This window comes from Hyaena hyaena, unplaced genomic scaffold (assembly GCF_003009895.1).
Source record: "Hyaena hyaena isolate Hyena2069 unplaced genomic scaffold, ASM300989v1 scaffold_398, whole genome shotgun sequence".
In the NCBI taxonomy this organism is placed as follows: Eukaryota; Metazoa; Chordata; class Mammalia; order Carnivora; family Hyaenidae; genus Hyaena; species Hyaena hyaena.
The window spans coordinates 1,281,537-1,298,136 of record NW_024081032.1 but is presented as its reverse complement, the minus strand read 5'-3'; the positions used below and the strand labels follow the sequence as shown (position 1 = coordinate 1,298,136).

Sequence of the window (16,600 nt, the reverse complement as noted above, 5' to 3'; positions counted from 1 at the left end):
TTCTCTGAGAGTTAATCTTGAAGCCAGCAATTTTCTTCCACAAGGGAACCAAATTAATGAATTCTTATTTAAAACTTAGGCCCTTCAGATAGAAAAAATATAAATAACATACTATTTTTATGCTGTCTGAACAATTTCATAATCTTTAAAAACCTCAAAAAATTTTTATAGACATAGGAAAATAATAGCATATGCATCTGACTTTATCTGCTAGTTCAGCATTTATTTAAAATATATAGATAGCTGTCTTTCATTCTATATAAAACATTGAAATGTATTAGTAAGTTTGAAAGGCACTTAATTATATATATTTAAAATAAAACAGGTCAATGTTAACTTTAGATTTTAATTGTAATTTTAAAAAATCTCTGATTTCTGTTAAAAAACTACACTCCGTAGCTACTTGCTCAGATAGGAAAGAATGTAGAACTCTGCTTCTCGTATTGCCTGTGTTCCTGCCACCATATTGGAAACTAATCCATAGCTGAAATAGTATACTCTTTCCACAGAGAAACCTGCTTTTTTTGTTAAGATGTCTTTTACTTGGTGCAGCAGTGTTTCCAAATTAATCTCTGGCTTTATTGCATTATTAACCAGCTTTCCTACATGATTCCTTTCTCACTACGGCATTGCCAATGCCATCACGCCCCAAAGCAGTATTATTGAAACTTAAATATTAGCAGCAAAAGGTTGTATCCTCAAAATCTCTCCCCCACTCACAGGCACATACACTTTGATTTCATCCATGAATTTATTCAAGAAGTCTACAAAGGCAAACAGGCTATTTTAAGATGGCAGAACAGGTCATTATTATTAGAGCCTTAATCGAATTAGCAAGTAAGCAAGGAAATGGAGCCAGGAAGGGGAAAAAAAAAATGATGTGAGGGATCTGGATGTCCTGTGAGATTAATGTACCATCCCTTCTCTTTAATCTCTGATTTCCTCTGGTGATCTATACAAAAATTCTGGTAAATTGAGAGTTGCGTATGATTTTTAAAATGCATTCTAATATTGAGGCAGGGAGAATTTTTTTCCCCTTCTACACATTCAGAACTGAATAAATCAATATTTTCTTATGGCATTTTTTTACCATATAAAATTAATGTTTTCTAAAGAGTCATTTGTTGTCAAGAAATTTTAAAAGTTGTATTGAAATTCATTTTATAATATTTTAAAATTTTGTACAGAATGGAAAATGATTTCTATATAAAATTAGTAAAGGTATTAAAATTTTATAGGTTTGAAGTTTGTCTGTTTTTTAATAAATATGTAATAAAGATATTGACATTTTGAGGTTTGGCTTTCAAAATTATTACCTTGGTAGCTTGGATCACTATATTTTGCACTTTGAAACTACTTATTTGCCCAGATTGTTCTTAACAGATTCAGAACATCATTCAATTGTAGACATTTTTCTTTATTTTCTATTTCTCTTTCTGTCATTTTGGTCCATTAACTGATTGTACTTATGCCTGGTTATATACCATGGCTGATTTTATGTTCTTTGAAGAAATTACTTCCTTAAAAGGTGGAGTCATATCCTTTTCTCCCACTTTTTGCTAGTAGAACTGTGATTGGTGCTGACTTCTGGTTATTGTTTTCTCTTCCTTGATTGTGTAATAATATTCCTGGTAAAAATTGTAATGTAGTAGAGGGGGTGAGTTTGGAAAGAGGAGACTGAATAAAAAATAAAATTAGAACTGAATGGATAGATTTTTGGCTTAGATTGAAATGTAAAAATCGAAAAGAGAATTTTGGAAGGAATAAGTGAAAAATGAAACATGGGCAGGTACACAGATTAGCAAAGGGGAACATTGTCATGTAGATACTGTTATAATTGTAATTTCAATCCTAGATACATATAGAGAAAAACATTTGAAACTGAAATGTAAGGGATCTCATGATTTTGTTTAGGTTTGTGTGATTTTAAAAAATTTTTATTCATTAAACATATATGCATTTAATGAATAAATATGAACAATGATGAATGGTTGTGGCTGGCAAACTTTTTCCGTATGGATCCGGTGATTCATATTTTCAGTTTTGTGGGCTATATGGTATCTGTCTCAACTTATCAACCCTGCTGTGCAAAAGCAGCCACAGACCATTATATAAAGGAATAAGTGTGGGTTTGTCTCAAGAAAACTTTATAAAGAAGGCAGATTTACTTTGTGTCATAGTTTATTGACTGCTGACTTAGAGCATAATCCTCACATAAAATACAAATGTTATAACATAGTATAGTGTCTCGGTATGAAAACTTTATTACTGAACATTGAAAATTCAATAGTTAGAGCTTAAGATAAACCCCTCCTTTTCTATTAAACACGAACCTAAATTTGACTTCCTCAGTATTTATTAAAGTTTAAAATTTAGAACAATTTCGTTGAATGTTGTGGCCCTTATATTCTATTAGAAGATATGTACTTTTCACACTCAGCCATACTAATTTTTTCTAGTATTTGACATGTCTAATGCTGAAATTGTATTTAATTTTGAGAGGGTAAGTAGAATGCTAAGTATTTTTTTTTATTTTACCAAGGCCAACAAAAACACTAGTTGAATTATTTCTACTAACAATGAACATGTGGACACAGAAATTAAAAATACAAAAACCATATGTAATCACTCAAATATGAAATTCTTAGTTGTAAATATAACAATAAATATATGGTACCTTTACTCTGAAAACTACAAAAGCCTGGTAAAAGCAATCAAAGATGGTCTAAATAAATGGAGACTATACCATGTTTATGGGTTGGAGACTTAGCATAACAAAGTTAACACTTGTCCCCAAATGGATAGTTAGATGTATCATAGTTCCTATCAAAATCTCACCAAATTTTTCTTGTAGATATAAACACTATTTTAAAAAAATTTACGTAGAATAGTTAAAATAATTTTGAAAGACCTGTTATGTATTAAATGCAGTAGTCAAGACTCTATAGTATCTTAGAGAGACTTAGTTAGTGGAACAGAAAACACAGAAGTGTATACCCAAGCAAATGCACAGCTTTTTTTTTTTTTTTCACATAGGTACAGAAGCAATTCAGTTGATGAAGGATAGCCTTTTCAAAAATAGTTTAATGCTAAGTTTTCTTTATAGTTTTTTATTGAAAAAAAAATCATGATACAAAGCTCAACTCAGGAATATGTCTTTCTCATTTCTCACTATAAAGATGGGTCTCAGATAACTATGGAAACTTCAAAGTTTCATCAGAAACAGACTTGTTTCCCTTATCAGTGGGATTCAGACACAATATGTTTGAATTTAGGGATTTGATATAAAGTATATGGATTTTGGCATAAAAATAAATCTGTTATTTTAACCTGGGTTCTACCAATTACTAGATATGAACACATTCTCGATTTCTTCATTTATGAAAATGTGTTAATTATACTTATCTAACAGGGAGTTTGTGAAGATTAGGGCAAGTAATATGTGTAAAGCTCAATAGTTGGAGAAGACTCTTAGTGTTTCCTTCATTTAGTTTTTTTGGAACTATTTATTCAGAATTGTATCATGATAGAATAATCTTCTCATTTATAAACTAATCTTGTCATATTCAGGATTCTAAGATAGGATATTTGAGAAAAATTTATTCATGACAGGTGATTCACCTGGATGGCAAAAGACTAACATAGTATAATCCTTTTGTCTGCTATCCCAGTGGGATCAGCAGAGTGGTGGTCTATTTTCTGCCCTGGGATCTTATAGGAATGTACTATTTCACACTAAAGATAACAGTTGTGTATTGCTGTTATATCATCACATAAGAAAAGTTGAACTGTTTAGATAAATCTTACTTGTAAGTAAACATTTCAGTAGAAATAAGGGGGAAAAAGAGTATACTTACACCTTGAACTTCATATTCACTGAAGAAGCAGGACGTTTTGGAATTTCAGTTTTGCTTAGGTTAACTATGTGGCATAAAAATAAATTACAAAAATAGTTTCAAGTTTCTAAATTAGATCAGTGATTTTAACTATAGTAGTCACAGAAAAAATTTAAACCTCTTAGTATGTAGTGTGACCAATCTTTGGTTTTGGAAAAGGACATTATTTTTATTGTTGTTTCTATGTCTAGTCAATTGAATCCTTTCTTTTATATTCTATGCATTGTTCAAGTTGCTCATGAATAAAAATAAGGAGACGTAGAAAAAAATGAAGAGAAGCAAAGAACATGGATCAACTACAAATTGCATAATCACTTTGTGATTTTAAGTTGATCATTTTGGCCAACCATCCAGAACACTGAATGTTTAGAATTTAATTCAGTGTCTTGTATGGTTTCATTTTCTCTCTTAAGGAAAATAATAGACTGATATTTCTGGCTTTCCTAATAGTTTCATAATCCTGAAAAAAGAGCAGTGTTTTCTGTCAAAAATGTTGATAAAGTCTTGAAATTACTTTATATTTAATTACCATTACAAGAATGTGTGGAAAAATTACTAATTTTTCTTTCATATATCTCATACTTTTATATTCTCAGAAGACTTTTATGCGTTTTTCCTATTCAGAGTACCATTAAAATGGTATATTTGAAATTTACGCTCACATGTATTTGTTGTCAAAAATCAGAGAATAGGAACAGTTGATGACTTTTATTTCGAAACTTAATTCTAGCCAAACTTTTGAATATATTGAATATAATTCTTGGTTAAGATTCTGAAGCTTAGTGTAATATCTATGTAATTAGCTTAGTTCGCAAGCAGGCCTCATTAGTGCATCACTCAGTGCTTTCCTGCAGTAGAAAGTGGTTTTTAAGTTATAATCACTACAGTATTTTATTCTTTAACTCCTGGGATTTAGATCTATAGGAAGAGCTTCAAACATTTAAAATAAAACAAATTATAACATGATTCCTTAATGAAAATTCTGGAAGGTTGGTATAAATAGTTTATTTCCTTAAATTATTTCTGCCTAAACCACTACTGAGCTAGGGGTTTTACAGAGATATCATATTAGTTTATTTATTAAAATACCTCCTTAGGCATCTACTGGGAAAATATATTTATTTTATAAAATAGAGTATGCCTAATTTCTAGTATGTGAAGTATATATATTATTTGGGCAGAGTTACTCTAATGAAAGAAATAAATATTAGTCTAAATATTTGATATTAATCTTAATCATATGTAGTATATAAAATATCTCTCTTGAGAACTTTGCTTTTAATAAAATAATCAAATATAATTTTTAAATATATTATTTTGTGTTTCAATTTTACATTGTATTTTCATTTAATTTTAATAATTTCCTTTTCTTGTACTTTTTTGATCTGTTGTCTGTTTTGTCTAATGCATGTCCAGGGTTCTAAGGTTAGTATTACTTCAGTAATTTTCAGGTTTTCAGTTTTAAGTTTTATTTTTGCTTATTTATGAAATTTTTGACTTGGTTGTATTTTGAGTTTCCATACCATCTTTAATAATAGACATATCTTTGGTATATTTAAAAGATTCATTAAAAGGATTTTTTTCTGTGCATCGATTAACTACTATCTTAGTACCAACAATAATCTTTAGACTAAACTATTATAATGAAAACAAATTTCAGTCATATGTACAATCAAATGTTAATTGGTTCCATTGAAAGGAAATTGGATGGAATATATGTTAAGACTCAACAATAATCATATGTGAGTGATCTTTATTGTTAAATGTATGTTATAATGTTTATAGAACATTTCATCAAAGTCATAAATTATAAAGATTTAATAAGAACTCCCCTTCTGGCTATTTGTGTTAAGAATAGTTTTTATTTTAAAATTTTATTTGGTTAGGTCAAAAATACAATTTGGTAAGTTACATGGATGATAACATTTTGTTTATAAATGCTGTATATAGTTCAGTCTTTTAAAAATGAAAGCAGACCGCAAAAGACATGAATATAGGACCATTCACTAATATTATTGAGTTAGATTTCTTATAATTTCAGTAATTCAAAATGATAAATTTCTTTGAGAATCCATCTATAGACATCTTAGAATTCTCACATTTTAAAAAAATTTTTTAGAATATTTGATAGATCCAAGCAATGGCCAGATCTTCCATTCCATAATGAAACACATTAACTGAGATTTAAAATGGGTTTTATGTGAAATTATTATTTTTTTGCTTTTATTATGAACTGTTGTATTGTGATCACAGATTTTAATTCCCTGCTGTGAAATAATGCTTTATATCCGTGAAGTGCTAGGAAATAAGGGATCTGTATTTAAGAAATCCAAGTAATGAATTATTTCTTTACACCTTGGATATGGAGTTGGCATAATGTAAATCAATACTTGAAAGCAGATTTTTGTCTATTTCCAAGCTCATTTTAGGGAGAATGGTTTTAACACTATTTTGCTGTTAAATGGAAGGAAGAAAGGTTGTTACATTTTATACTCCATTTAGAATCTTAAGTTTAGTTATGTAGTGCTTGCAGTAGTCACCTATCATTTTTATTACCCATCTTGTGCACAAGAAGTGTTTTAAGAGGTTTTTTTTTTTTTTTCAATCAGTGTTTCCTGCTGACATTTCCATTGTAATGTGAGGAGGAATATGTTTAAGTAGAATGATGGGCATAAACAATGTCAAAATGGAACACTAAATAGGAGTAGATACCTATAAATATATGCTTACCTTGTAGTTGAATTTATCATCTGGTGAAGAAGTAAGGTTAATCAATATGCTAGTGTGCCCATTTTCAGAAGAATTAAGCAGTAGTATTTTTTATTTAAAAAGCCCTTCTTTTCTCTGTCTCCTTTTGGCACTGAGAAAATGAGGCCAAGTTACATGAACCAAAATAATTAAAATGTTATATAATACAAAATGAAAATAAAATACAATATGTTGCTGTTGCTTACAAAATACAAAGTTACACATCTCCAGAAGTAATACTTTGTAACATTCCCTTTGAAAGCAGGAAATTATATTTTATCATAGTATTTCAGTGTAAGTATAGTTGTACCTAACTATGATGCTACTGAATCTTCTTAATGCTAATGTCTTATAGGTTACAAATTAATATCTGTAGAGGAATTAATGGCTTTCCTAATTATTTTTCTCTAGATTTTCAGTGTATGTATGAGATACCTAGTGGCTTAGTTTTTTTCTGAAATGGGTAGGAAATTGTCCTATGTTCTCATTTGACAGTCGTCTCATTTTGAGGTCCACTGGAAATTCCATATATCTTTCCTATTATGATACATTTATAGTAAAGAGAAATTAAAGCATGTTTTTATGAACAGGAGTAAAGATTTTAAGAAGGTATCAATTTTACATCTTTGTCAGTAAAATAAGACAAAAGTAATATAAATATAGATGTGTAATCATTTCTAAATATCTTTGTAGAATGATCCTAAGTTTGGAATATAGTTTTTACAAGTGATGACATTTAACTTTAACCTTGGTTTTAAAAATGAACTTTTCCTTTATTCAGGGATAATTCATAGGTAAACTAGTTAAATTTGATAACCAGCTCTTTTGATGTATGGAATTAGTTTATATTTTATAACTTATTTTCTTACAAAATATTCTAAATATGCTGAACTAGTGTTTATCTATAGTATGTACGGATATGTATTATATGTCCAAATTTTAACAAGACTTAAACCTTCTACTTTCTTAAAGACGGAATTGGAAAATATTGAAGTGACACAAGGCATGTCAGCTGAGACAGCAGTAACTTTCCTCGGCCGATTGATGGCTATGGTTGACGTGCTTGTATTTGCCAGCTCCCTAAATTTTAGTGAGATTGAAGCTGAAAAAAACATGTCTTCTGGAGGCTTAATGAGACAATGCCTAAGGCTAGGTAAGTCTGTTAAGAATAACGGTGCATGTTAAATAATTACCTACAGATTAGTTTTCTGATGTTCTGTGATACATAAAGTATTGATGATACAAGTTAATGATTATGTAGTAGAGAGATCACCCTGTAATTCTTGAAAATTGCTAAATTAAAATTATGGTATCTTTACAGTGGAGATTTCATGAAATTGATCATTTTTAATGGATTATAATTTGAAGTTAAGTCAAATATATTATGAATTGTTTCAAAATCTATAGGACTATAACATTTTTCATTGAAATAATTTTAATGTGAATCCATTTAGGAGTTGTTTTGGGAAACTAATACAGAAAGTAGTTGTCCTGACCTACAAATATGTCAGAAGAACAGTGACATAATTTATATACAGAATGCTAAAGGATAACACTGATATGCCAATGTCACTCTTTGTCAGAATGAGCAGTAGATGCTAATAAACATTACTATACTCATACTGTTCATTTTTATCCTGTGTCGCAAAGAAAATTTATCACTGAAAACTCTTAGTAAATGTAGTTTATCTCTTTACATCCATTCTTACATATCTTACCTTTCTTAAAAGGGAAATTTATTTATACCACTTAGTCTTTACAAGGAACCAGAAAGCTATTGTTTTTATATTTGCCTTAGACCATGAGTAGGACACAAAAAAGTAAGGCATTAAAGAGGAAGGAAATTTCTGATGTATGCTTTTACTAACCATAATTTTAAAAATTGTATAAAAATTGGGGCAGCTGTGTGGCCCTGTCAGTTGAGCACCCTACTTTTGATTTTGGCTCAGGTCATGATCCCAGGTTGTGTGATCAAGTCCCAGGTCCAGCTCTGCACTGAGCGTGGGACCTGCTAAAGATTCTCTTTCTCTCCCTCTGCCCTTCTCCCCAGCTTGTAATCTCTGTCTCTCTAAAATAAAGAAAACAGTAAAAGAATAGAAAAGAAAAGAAAAATCTACACATGTGTAGTTTCAGGGGATAAATTGTTTCTGATCCAAGGTAGGAATAATAACTTGCTTTAAGAATGATGGAAAAAACAACAACACTTTTTTGTTTGTTTTGCATTTTTTAAAGATGCATAGTCTAAGTGGAATCATTTCATAATCATTATAATGGAGAGATTGACCACACTGAGATCTCTCTGACAGCTAACAGGTGCAGGATAATTCACTGTGGCCTCCATGGACATATCCATTGATATTTAACAATAGCTGATAGAATGAACTTTGTGAGAAAGATAAATTTTTTAAAAATATCTAAGTATCTTAAAACCAGCATGTATTTGGTTATTCTGAACTTTCATATTTGAATATATATCACACCTTTACTACTAATTTCATTTTTATCCCAGAGCAGAGTTGTTTTTTGCTACCCACAGGAATTTTTTTTTTTAAATAGTTCATTGTCAAGTTGGTTTCCATATAACAACACCCGGTGCTCATCCCCACAAGTGCCCACAGGAAAGTTTTATAAGTGAATAATAATGAAGCAAACAATTATAAATCAGTATATGGTGTTTACTCTTCTAAGCACTTTATAAACATATTAATTCACTTTTCCATTCATTTTACAAACGAGAAGCTGAGGCACATGTAGTGTAAGCAGCTGGCCCAAGATCACACACTCACACATAGCGGAGCTGGGAGTCAAATTCAGATGGCGAGATTCCAGAATCTATTGTTTATTAATATGGCTGCTTAAAATAAGTAAATAAATAAAAAGCTTGTACTTAATGAATACTTATTGGCAAGGCTGTAGACGTTCCCAGCATGCAGAAAGGTGGACCCTGGGCCTCGGTGCTGCCTCTGCTGAGCTGCTCTTTCACTGCCTGACACAGGGGCTGTGCTCAGTGCAGTCGCCAAGTATTAATATCACAGGAAGAGTCCTGTCAGTAAAAAAAGTTTATCAAATATGAATATGAAGTTTCAAAACATTTGTATTGATCTGTGAAATTCAGAATTTTAAAGAATGGAGGGGGATAGACTAGGAAGGGATAAATTGGGAGTTTCAGTAATCTTGTTTCTGCATCTAGTTGGTAGTATATGGGTATGTTGTTTTTATTTTTTAACTACACATGTGCTTTCTATGTATTTTTCATTATTTCATAATTATTAAAAATATCTGTTTGGTCTAGTTGATTTTTAAGAAAGATGAATAGAGACAAGGGAAAGAAATAAGAAAAGAAGAACGTATCAACTCTTGTAAACATGTCAGAGTCAACAATTTATATTAATAATATGGTTTTGGTTTGTAAATAGTTTGTTGTGTTGCCGTGAGGAACTGTTTAGAATGTCGGCAGAGACAGAGAGACAGGGGGAGCAAATCTTCCCATGGCGGCAGTAAACCTCAGGAAGCCCCCCAGGGTGTGGCTGCCACGGCAGCTTCCAAGGTAACTAAACATTTTCTATGTTAAATATACTGTACATATATGTACATGTAAACATATGTGTATACATGTATATTTACGTGTAACATTTTTTTAATGCAAGAGAAAAGTAACATGGTATTAATGAAGGAGCAATGATTTTGTAATCAGTGGGCTTCAGTGCTGGCATTTCTTTTTCACAGTTGTGTTACCAAGATTATTTAACCTCTCTGAGACTTACACTTTTTGTTTAAATAAAGATACTAATAACTTCTACTTCATAGCATTTTTATAAGGATATCAGTACACATAGCTCTGAAGTTCCTAGTTACTGTGGTTTTTCATAGTTAAACGTATTTTCACAGAGCTGAATGTATGAATAATGTGCTTTTTATGTTGGATGTGTTTTTGAGGATAGATATTCTCATAATATTAAGTATATATATATATATATATATATATAGAGAGAGAGAGAGAGAGAGAGAGAGAGAGTGAGCGCACGCAAGCGAGCGAGCCCAGGATATGACTGAATAGTGTATTTTGGAATATACCAGTAATCCTTGTTCTGAACTAGCTCTTTATCAATATGTTTAACTGACCCTTTGTTTCACATCCAGAGTTTTATCAACACGATCTTTAAGGTCCTGCATGTCTGACCCATGCTTACTTCTCCAACTTCTCCGACTGCAGCCTGTATCCGCTTACCCTCTTACTTTTACACCATTTTATTCACGTGATAGCTTTATTTAGTTCATCAGAAGATTCTCTCTCTCTCTCTCTCTCTCTTTTTTTTTTTCTTTTTTGCCATTAGACTTTTTCATAGTTTCACTTTACTTGAAGGGTCAAATTTTTCACATCTGGCTAAAATCCATTCCACTCTAGCTTCAGCTTACGTGCTACTCTTTGAGGAAAATGTTTTCAGATAAACTTACTGCCACCCCAGTCTAGGGTAGTTTCCTGTATTTGATATGTTCATAAAACCCTATATGTCAGTTATTAAACTACACTTTAATGAAATGTTTGATATTGACAACCTGATTTTTCTGAGCAATAAGTGAAGACATGAAATAGAAGTTTAATTCACTTAAATACTTCTGTGGCTTCAAACTTCTGCACTTTTTAAGCAGAACAACCACATACCTAGCATATCTATATTGCAGCCTCATTTTCACTTCTGTCAAAAACATTCCTAAAATGATTAGACCATATTTTGTATAGCTCACAGGTCTCCAAAGTGTTTGCCATTACTTAGAAAATTACATATGAACACATCAGCAAGAATGCATCATGTTATTTGTGTAGGCATAGTAGACTGTAAGTTAGTTGAGGGCATGCCCATATCTTGTGCATCTTTGTAATTCCAGAGCACATATATATAACATTGGCAGTGCTTTGTCAAAAGAGCACTTAATCTATAATCAGACAGGTCTGAGTTTGTATTCTGGCTCTAACTCATAACAAGTTTTGTGACCTAAGTCAAACTCCTTAGTCTCCTGTGCCTCAGTTTTCCAGTCTTTAAAATGGATACAAATCTTTTAAAATTTTAATTTTATTTTTAATTTATATCCAAGTTAGTTAGCATAGAGTGCAGTGATGGTTTCAGGAGTAGAATCCGGTGATTCGTCTCACATGTGTGACACCCAGTGTTCATCCCAACAAGTGCCCTCCTTAATGCCTCTCACCCATTTGCCACCCTCCCCCACCCAGAGCCCCTCCTGCAGCTCTCAGTTTGTTCTCTATATTTAAGAGTCTCTTATGTTGTCCCCCTCCCTGTTTTTATATTATTTTGCTTCCCTTCCCTTATGTTCATCTGTTTTGCATCTTAAATTCCACATATGAGTGAAGTCATTTGATATTTGTCCTTCTCTGACTAATTTCACTTAGCATAATACCCTCTGGTTCCATAAAATTGATACAGATTTTAATTTTGCAAAGTGTTTATATAAACTAAATGAAAAGCAATAATGTATTAAAGAATTTAGTAATTCTTGACACAGTGAGCTTTCAATTAGTACTAACTCCCTTCCTTTCTCTAGCAGTTAACCACTCTATACACTCATGAAATGAATAAATCAATTAGTATTTTTGAGAGCTTTGGTCTTAAAGGTGTCTATGCTTAAATTCAGTAGATAATAGAGAGCTCTTTGAGACTGTTGAACCAAATATTACTCTGATTGTAGAATATGGAAAGAAAAGTCCAAGGTGAAGGAATTTCGTAGTAATTTAGTTGAGCTAATCACTGTTTCTCTATAAAGACCCTTAGCAATGAAAAATGGTTCATAAGTGATGGGTATAGAAATATTAGGGGGAAAGTGGACTTAGTAACAAAAGACATTTCAAGAGAGAGAATCAATTGACCTGGTTAATGAGGATTTTCTTATGTGACACTTTAGTAAGTAAACCATAGATAGTTTTGATAAAATACTAAACTGTGTAGACTTAGGTGATTCCTACATCTTCATTAAGGGCCTCATTTTCTATACTTTGTAAAAAGGACCAATAATACAAGCTTTATCCATAAAAAAAAGTCTTCATAAGGATCAAATTTGATTATGGACATAGAAACACTTTATAAAATGGAAAATGATATATATATAAGTTAAAATATAAATTTTTTCACTTACGCTATAAATTAGGTACTTTTTCATCTCTGTTCTGCACAATGTGTTATTTTTTTTAACCATCCTGTGATAAATATTACTAGTTTATTATTTAGATGATACAGCTGAGGCTCAGAGAGGTTACGTTTCTCACCTAAGGTCATATGGCTGATAATGTTTGGAATTGTAGTAGAAAGCAGATAACTATGCCATGTTCTTTGCACTATCCTGTGCTGCAAATGAAGCAAACATCTTCATTTAGGAGTGAAATATCATATTGAGGTGTGTAGAGGATTAGGAGGAGGCCTATTCACTTTCAATTAGTTAAGGTAACATCAAATTATTCTATTTGCAGGAATTATAGGTAGTACTCTGTGTATATGATATAATTTAATCCACACTTTTCTTAACATACTATGTGAGTGAAAAAGTACTAGATTGAATTTCAGGAAACCTGGCTGTCTCAGTAGTTTGCTATGTGATACATGACGTAAAAATTGTCAGATTTGTATCTTCAGCTATGAAAAGGATTTTTGGTGGTTAAAATTTTTTTTTAAGATTTTATTTAAATTCTAGTTAGTTAACATATAGTATAATATTCATGTCAAGAGTAGAATGTAGCTATTCATCACTCACATATAACACCCAGTGCTCATCACATGAAGTGCCCTCCTTAATCCCCATCACCCATTTTAGCTCATCCCCTGCTCACCTCCCATCCAGGAACCCTCAGTTTGATCTCTGTCATTGAGAGTCTCTTATCATTTGTCTCCCTCTGTTTTTTCCCCTTCCCCCATGTTCATTTATTTTGTTTCGTAAATTCCACATATGAGTAAAATGATATGGTATTTGTCTTTCTCTGACGTATTTTACTTAGCACAACACACTGTAGCTCCAAGGTGCTTATGATCTTTAATGTCTTTCAGCTTTAACATCAAGACTGTGGCTTTTCATAGATCGTAAAATGTTTATACATATAAAATCTCATGCAATGTAATATAGTAATCTCATATATTATAAAACCATGATGGAGAAAGGAACCCAATGACTCAAAAAGATACATTAACCAGAGATTGAGAAAGTGAGGCTCAGAAAGTGTTAGTTATAAGCCCAAAGTCACACAGCAGAGTTTCAATCTTATTATTCTTTTACGTCTATAGCAATTGCTATGGTGATGAAGAACAAGAACACTACTAGAAAGTGAAACTGTGACCAGAGCAGAGGGGAGAACAGAAAAAGCATTCTGTAATAGAGTGCTGTTGTCAATAAATGTTACTTAGTGATGTATGAAGAACATGGTAAAGAATGTGGCTCGTGTAATGCCTAAAATTACTGGAAATTACACTCCTATATAAATTTCTGTATTATGTTGTTTTCTTTTTAACAATTCTCTTTCTTTTTTTAAGACTCCATTGGAAAGTGTTCCAGGTAACCTTTCTCCTATTAAGGATCCTGATAGACTTCTTCAGGATGTTGATATTAATCGCCTTCGTGCTGTCGTCTTTCGGGATGTGGTAAGTTATGCCGGCTTGATTTCCCAGGAAAACATCTTCCACAGTTATTTGTGTAAAATAACTTCAATTTTGTAAGAAAGCTGCAATTACAACCAGACGTCCTAATGTTAGGCATTGTCGGTTTAGAACATACTTCTGACTGTGAAGTGGTTGAGCCTTTGCTTTCTCTGAAAGCTTATTGATATATCAGTTTTTTACACGATGTGAAATTTTGATTTAGATTTTGTGTATGCTAAGACCAAAGGGATAACCTTGAAATATTTCGATTCATTTTATGTTGAATCACCTGCTTTCTCTTTTAGTATTCCTCGTTCCAACTCTAGGTACTGGCTATTTTGTTATTATCAGCGTTCCTTGTACCATGGATTAAAAAAAAGATTAATTCATTAAGGTGTTGATGGCAGTTTTTGCGGGGCAGCAGTTTTTTAAAAGAAGATCTGCATTTTAAAAATATAGATATTTATGAAAATTTGAGTTACAAAGGTAGCTTTTTAAAGCTTAAGGAGAAGATGGCTTACAGAGATGGTTTCTTGGAGCATCCCAATTATATGATCATTTACTCACATAAAAATAAGATTGGCCTTTTCACAAATCACATAGAAACATATAGTATTTTGCAGCAGATTCAATATTGACAGTGCTTCTTAATATAATTATTATTTTCCAGCACTTTAGATTCTGTTTTTCTTATTTTGATTGCTGATTTATGAGACTCAGAAAAACTTTTTATTTTAAACTTATACTTAATAAATTGGAGGAGTCCTAGTTAAAATATTTTTAAGTCACAGAGCATAATACTACACGGTGGGAATATACTACAGAAAGATTGTCACTCTCTTTAATGTATACCCATTCTTATAAATCACTAGAGAAATTATAAGTATACCAACAGAAAATTAGATAGTGGACATAATATATGAAAGTTAAGGTAACAAGTATATGATGAAGTTAGTACCACTGGTAATCAAAGGAATGCAAATTAAAATAACAGTGAGATATTTTTACTGTTAGACAAATTTTTAAAGATTTAAAATTTTTATTTATTTACTTTGAGAGAGAGAGTGTGTGTACCAGCAGGGTAGGAGCGGAGAGGAGGGAAACAGAAAATCCCAAGCCTAGCGGAGGGCTGTAATTCACAAACTATGAGTTCGTAACCTGACACTTAGCTGATTGAGTCACTCAGGCAAATAAAGACATTTAAATAATGATTATACCTAGCATTGTAAGGGTGCATTGAAACATGCTGTGTCATATATCACTGGTAGACATGTACATTGGATAAACGTTCTGAATAGTTCTTTTCCATTATGTCATAAACTCTTGCAAATATTGGTGCCCTGAGACCCAGTGATTCTACCAAGAAGTTATCTGACTTCATGTGCTCATCAAAGATGCCTACAGGAAAATTGGCAACAATACAAATATCTAACAATAGAGTTTCAGCCTAATAGATCATAGTATATTCGTTCAGTGGGACACTATGCAGCCATTAAAATTATACTTTTGAGGAAATTTTATTTTATTTTATTTTATTTTTTAACAAATAGTTTATTGTCAAATTATTTTCCACATAACACTCAGTGCTCATCCCCAAAGTGCCCTCCTCCATGCCCATCCCCCCTCCCCCCCTCATCCTTCAGTCCTCAGTTTTTGTCAGCATTCAAGAGTCTCTCATGGTTTGCCTCTCTCCCTTTCCCCCATCATTTCCGCCCTTCTTCTCCCCCTTGTTCCTCCGTAAAGTTCCTCCTAAGCCTCCTATACGTGCAAACATATGATATTTGTCCTTCTCTGCCTGACTTATTTCGCTCAGCATAACACCCGGTTTTGAGGAAATTTTAGTACATAGAACAGTGGTCATGATATATTTTAAGGGAAAGCAGTAGTATACAAAAGTACTTGTATTACATAAATACTTTGTTTTTATGTTGTGTGTACGTACATGTACAGGTGCAGCTTTAAAATAAAAAAGACTAAAAAAAAAAAATACCAAGTGCTGCTAATGATTATCTCCAATTCTTATTTTGTACTTTATTCTTTTATGCTTTTTGCATTTTCAAAAGATCTATAATAAAACTATATTTCTTTTGTAATTAATAAATAATAAAATATATTTTAAAAAATGAATGCTAGCATTAAAATCATGATGTATGAGTCTCCCAGTAATCTGGAATCTAATCCAGACTTGGAAAAAAAATCACTAACAGGTTAGTCACTTAGAAATGAGAGTTACCATGGAAAAATATGGTATGGAAACAATGTATTTCATATGAAGAATGATTAGAACATGGAGCAAATCAGACCTAACATAAAAGAGGTTTA

The 16,600-nt window shown here is 31.7% G+C and overlaps 1 protein-coding gene across 1 annotated transcript in view; it reads left to right on the top strand.

Annotated features, from left to right (window-relative positions):
• The window catches only part of NBEA (neurobeachin), a 693,804-nt gene that overhangs the window by 201,384 nt on the left and 475,820 nt on the right, over nucleotides 1-16,600 (top strand). The window contains exons 25-27 of the mRNA XM_039251874.1: nucleotides 7,617-7,797; nucleotides 10,061-10,191; nucleotides 14,174-14,281. Of these exons, the coding sequence (XP_039107805.1) occupies nucleotides 7,617-7,797; nucleotides 10,061-10,191; nucleotides 14,174-14,281 (420 nt within the window). The remainder of the gene's footprint in view (nucleotides 1-7,616; nucleotides 7,798-10,060; nucleotides 10,192-14,173; nucleotides 14,282-16,600) is intronic.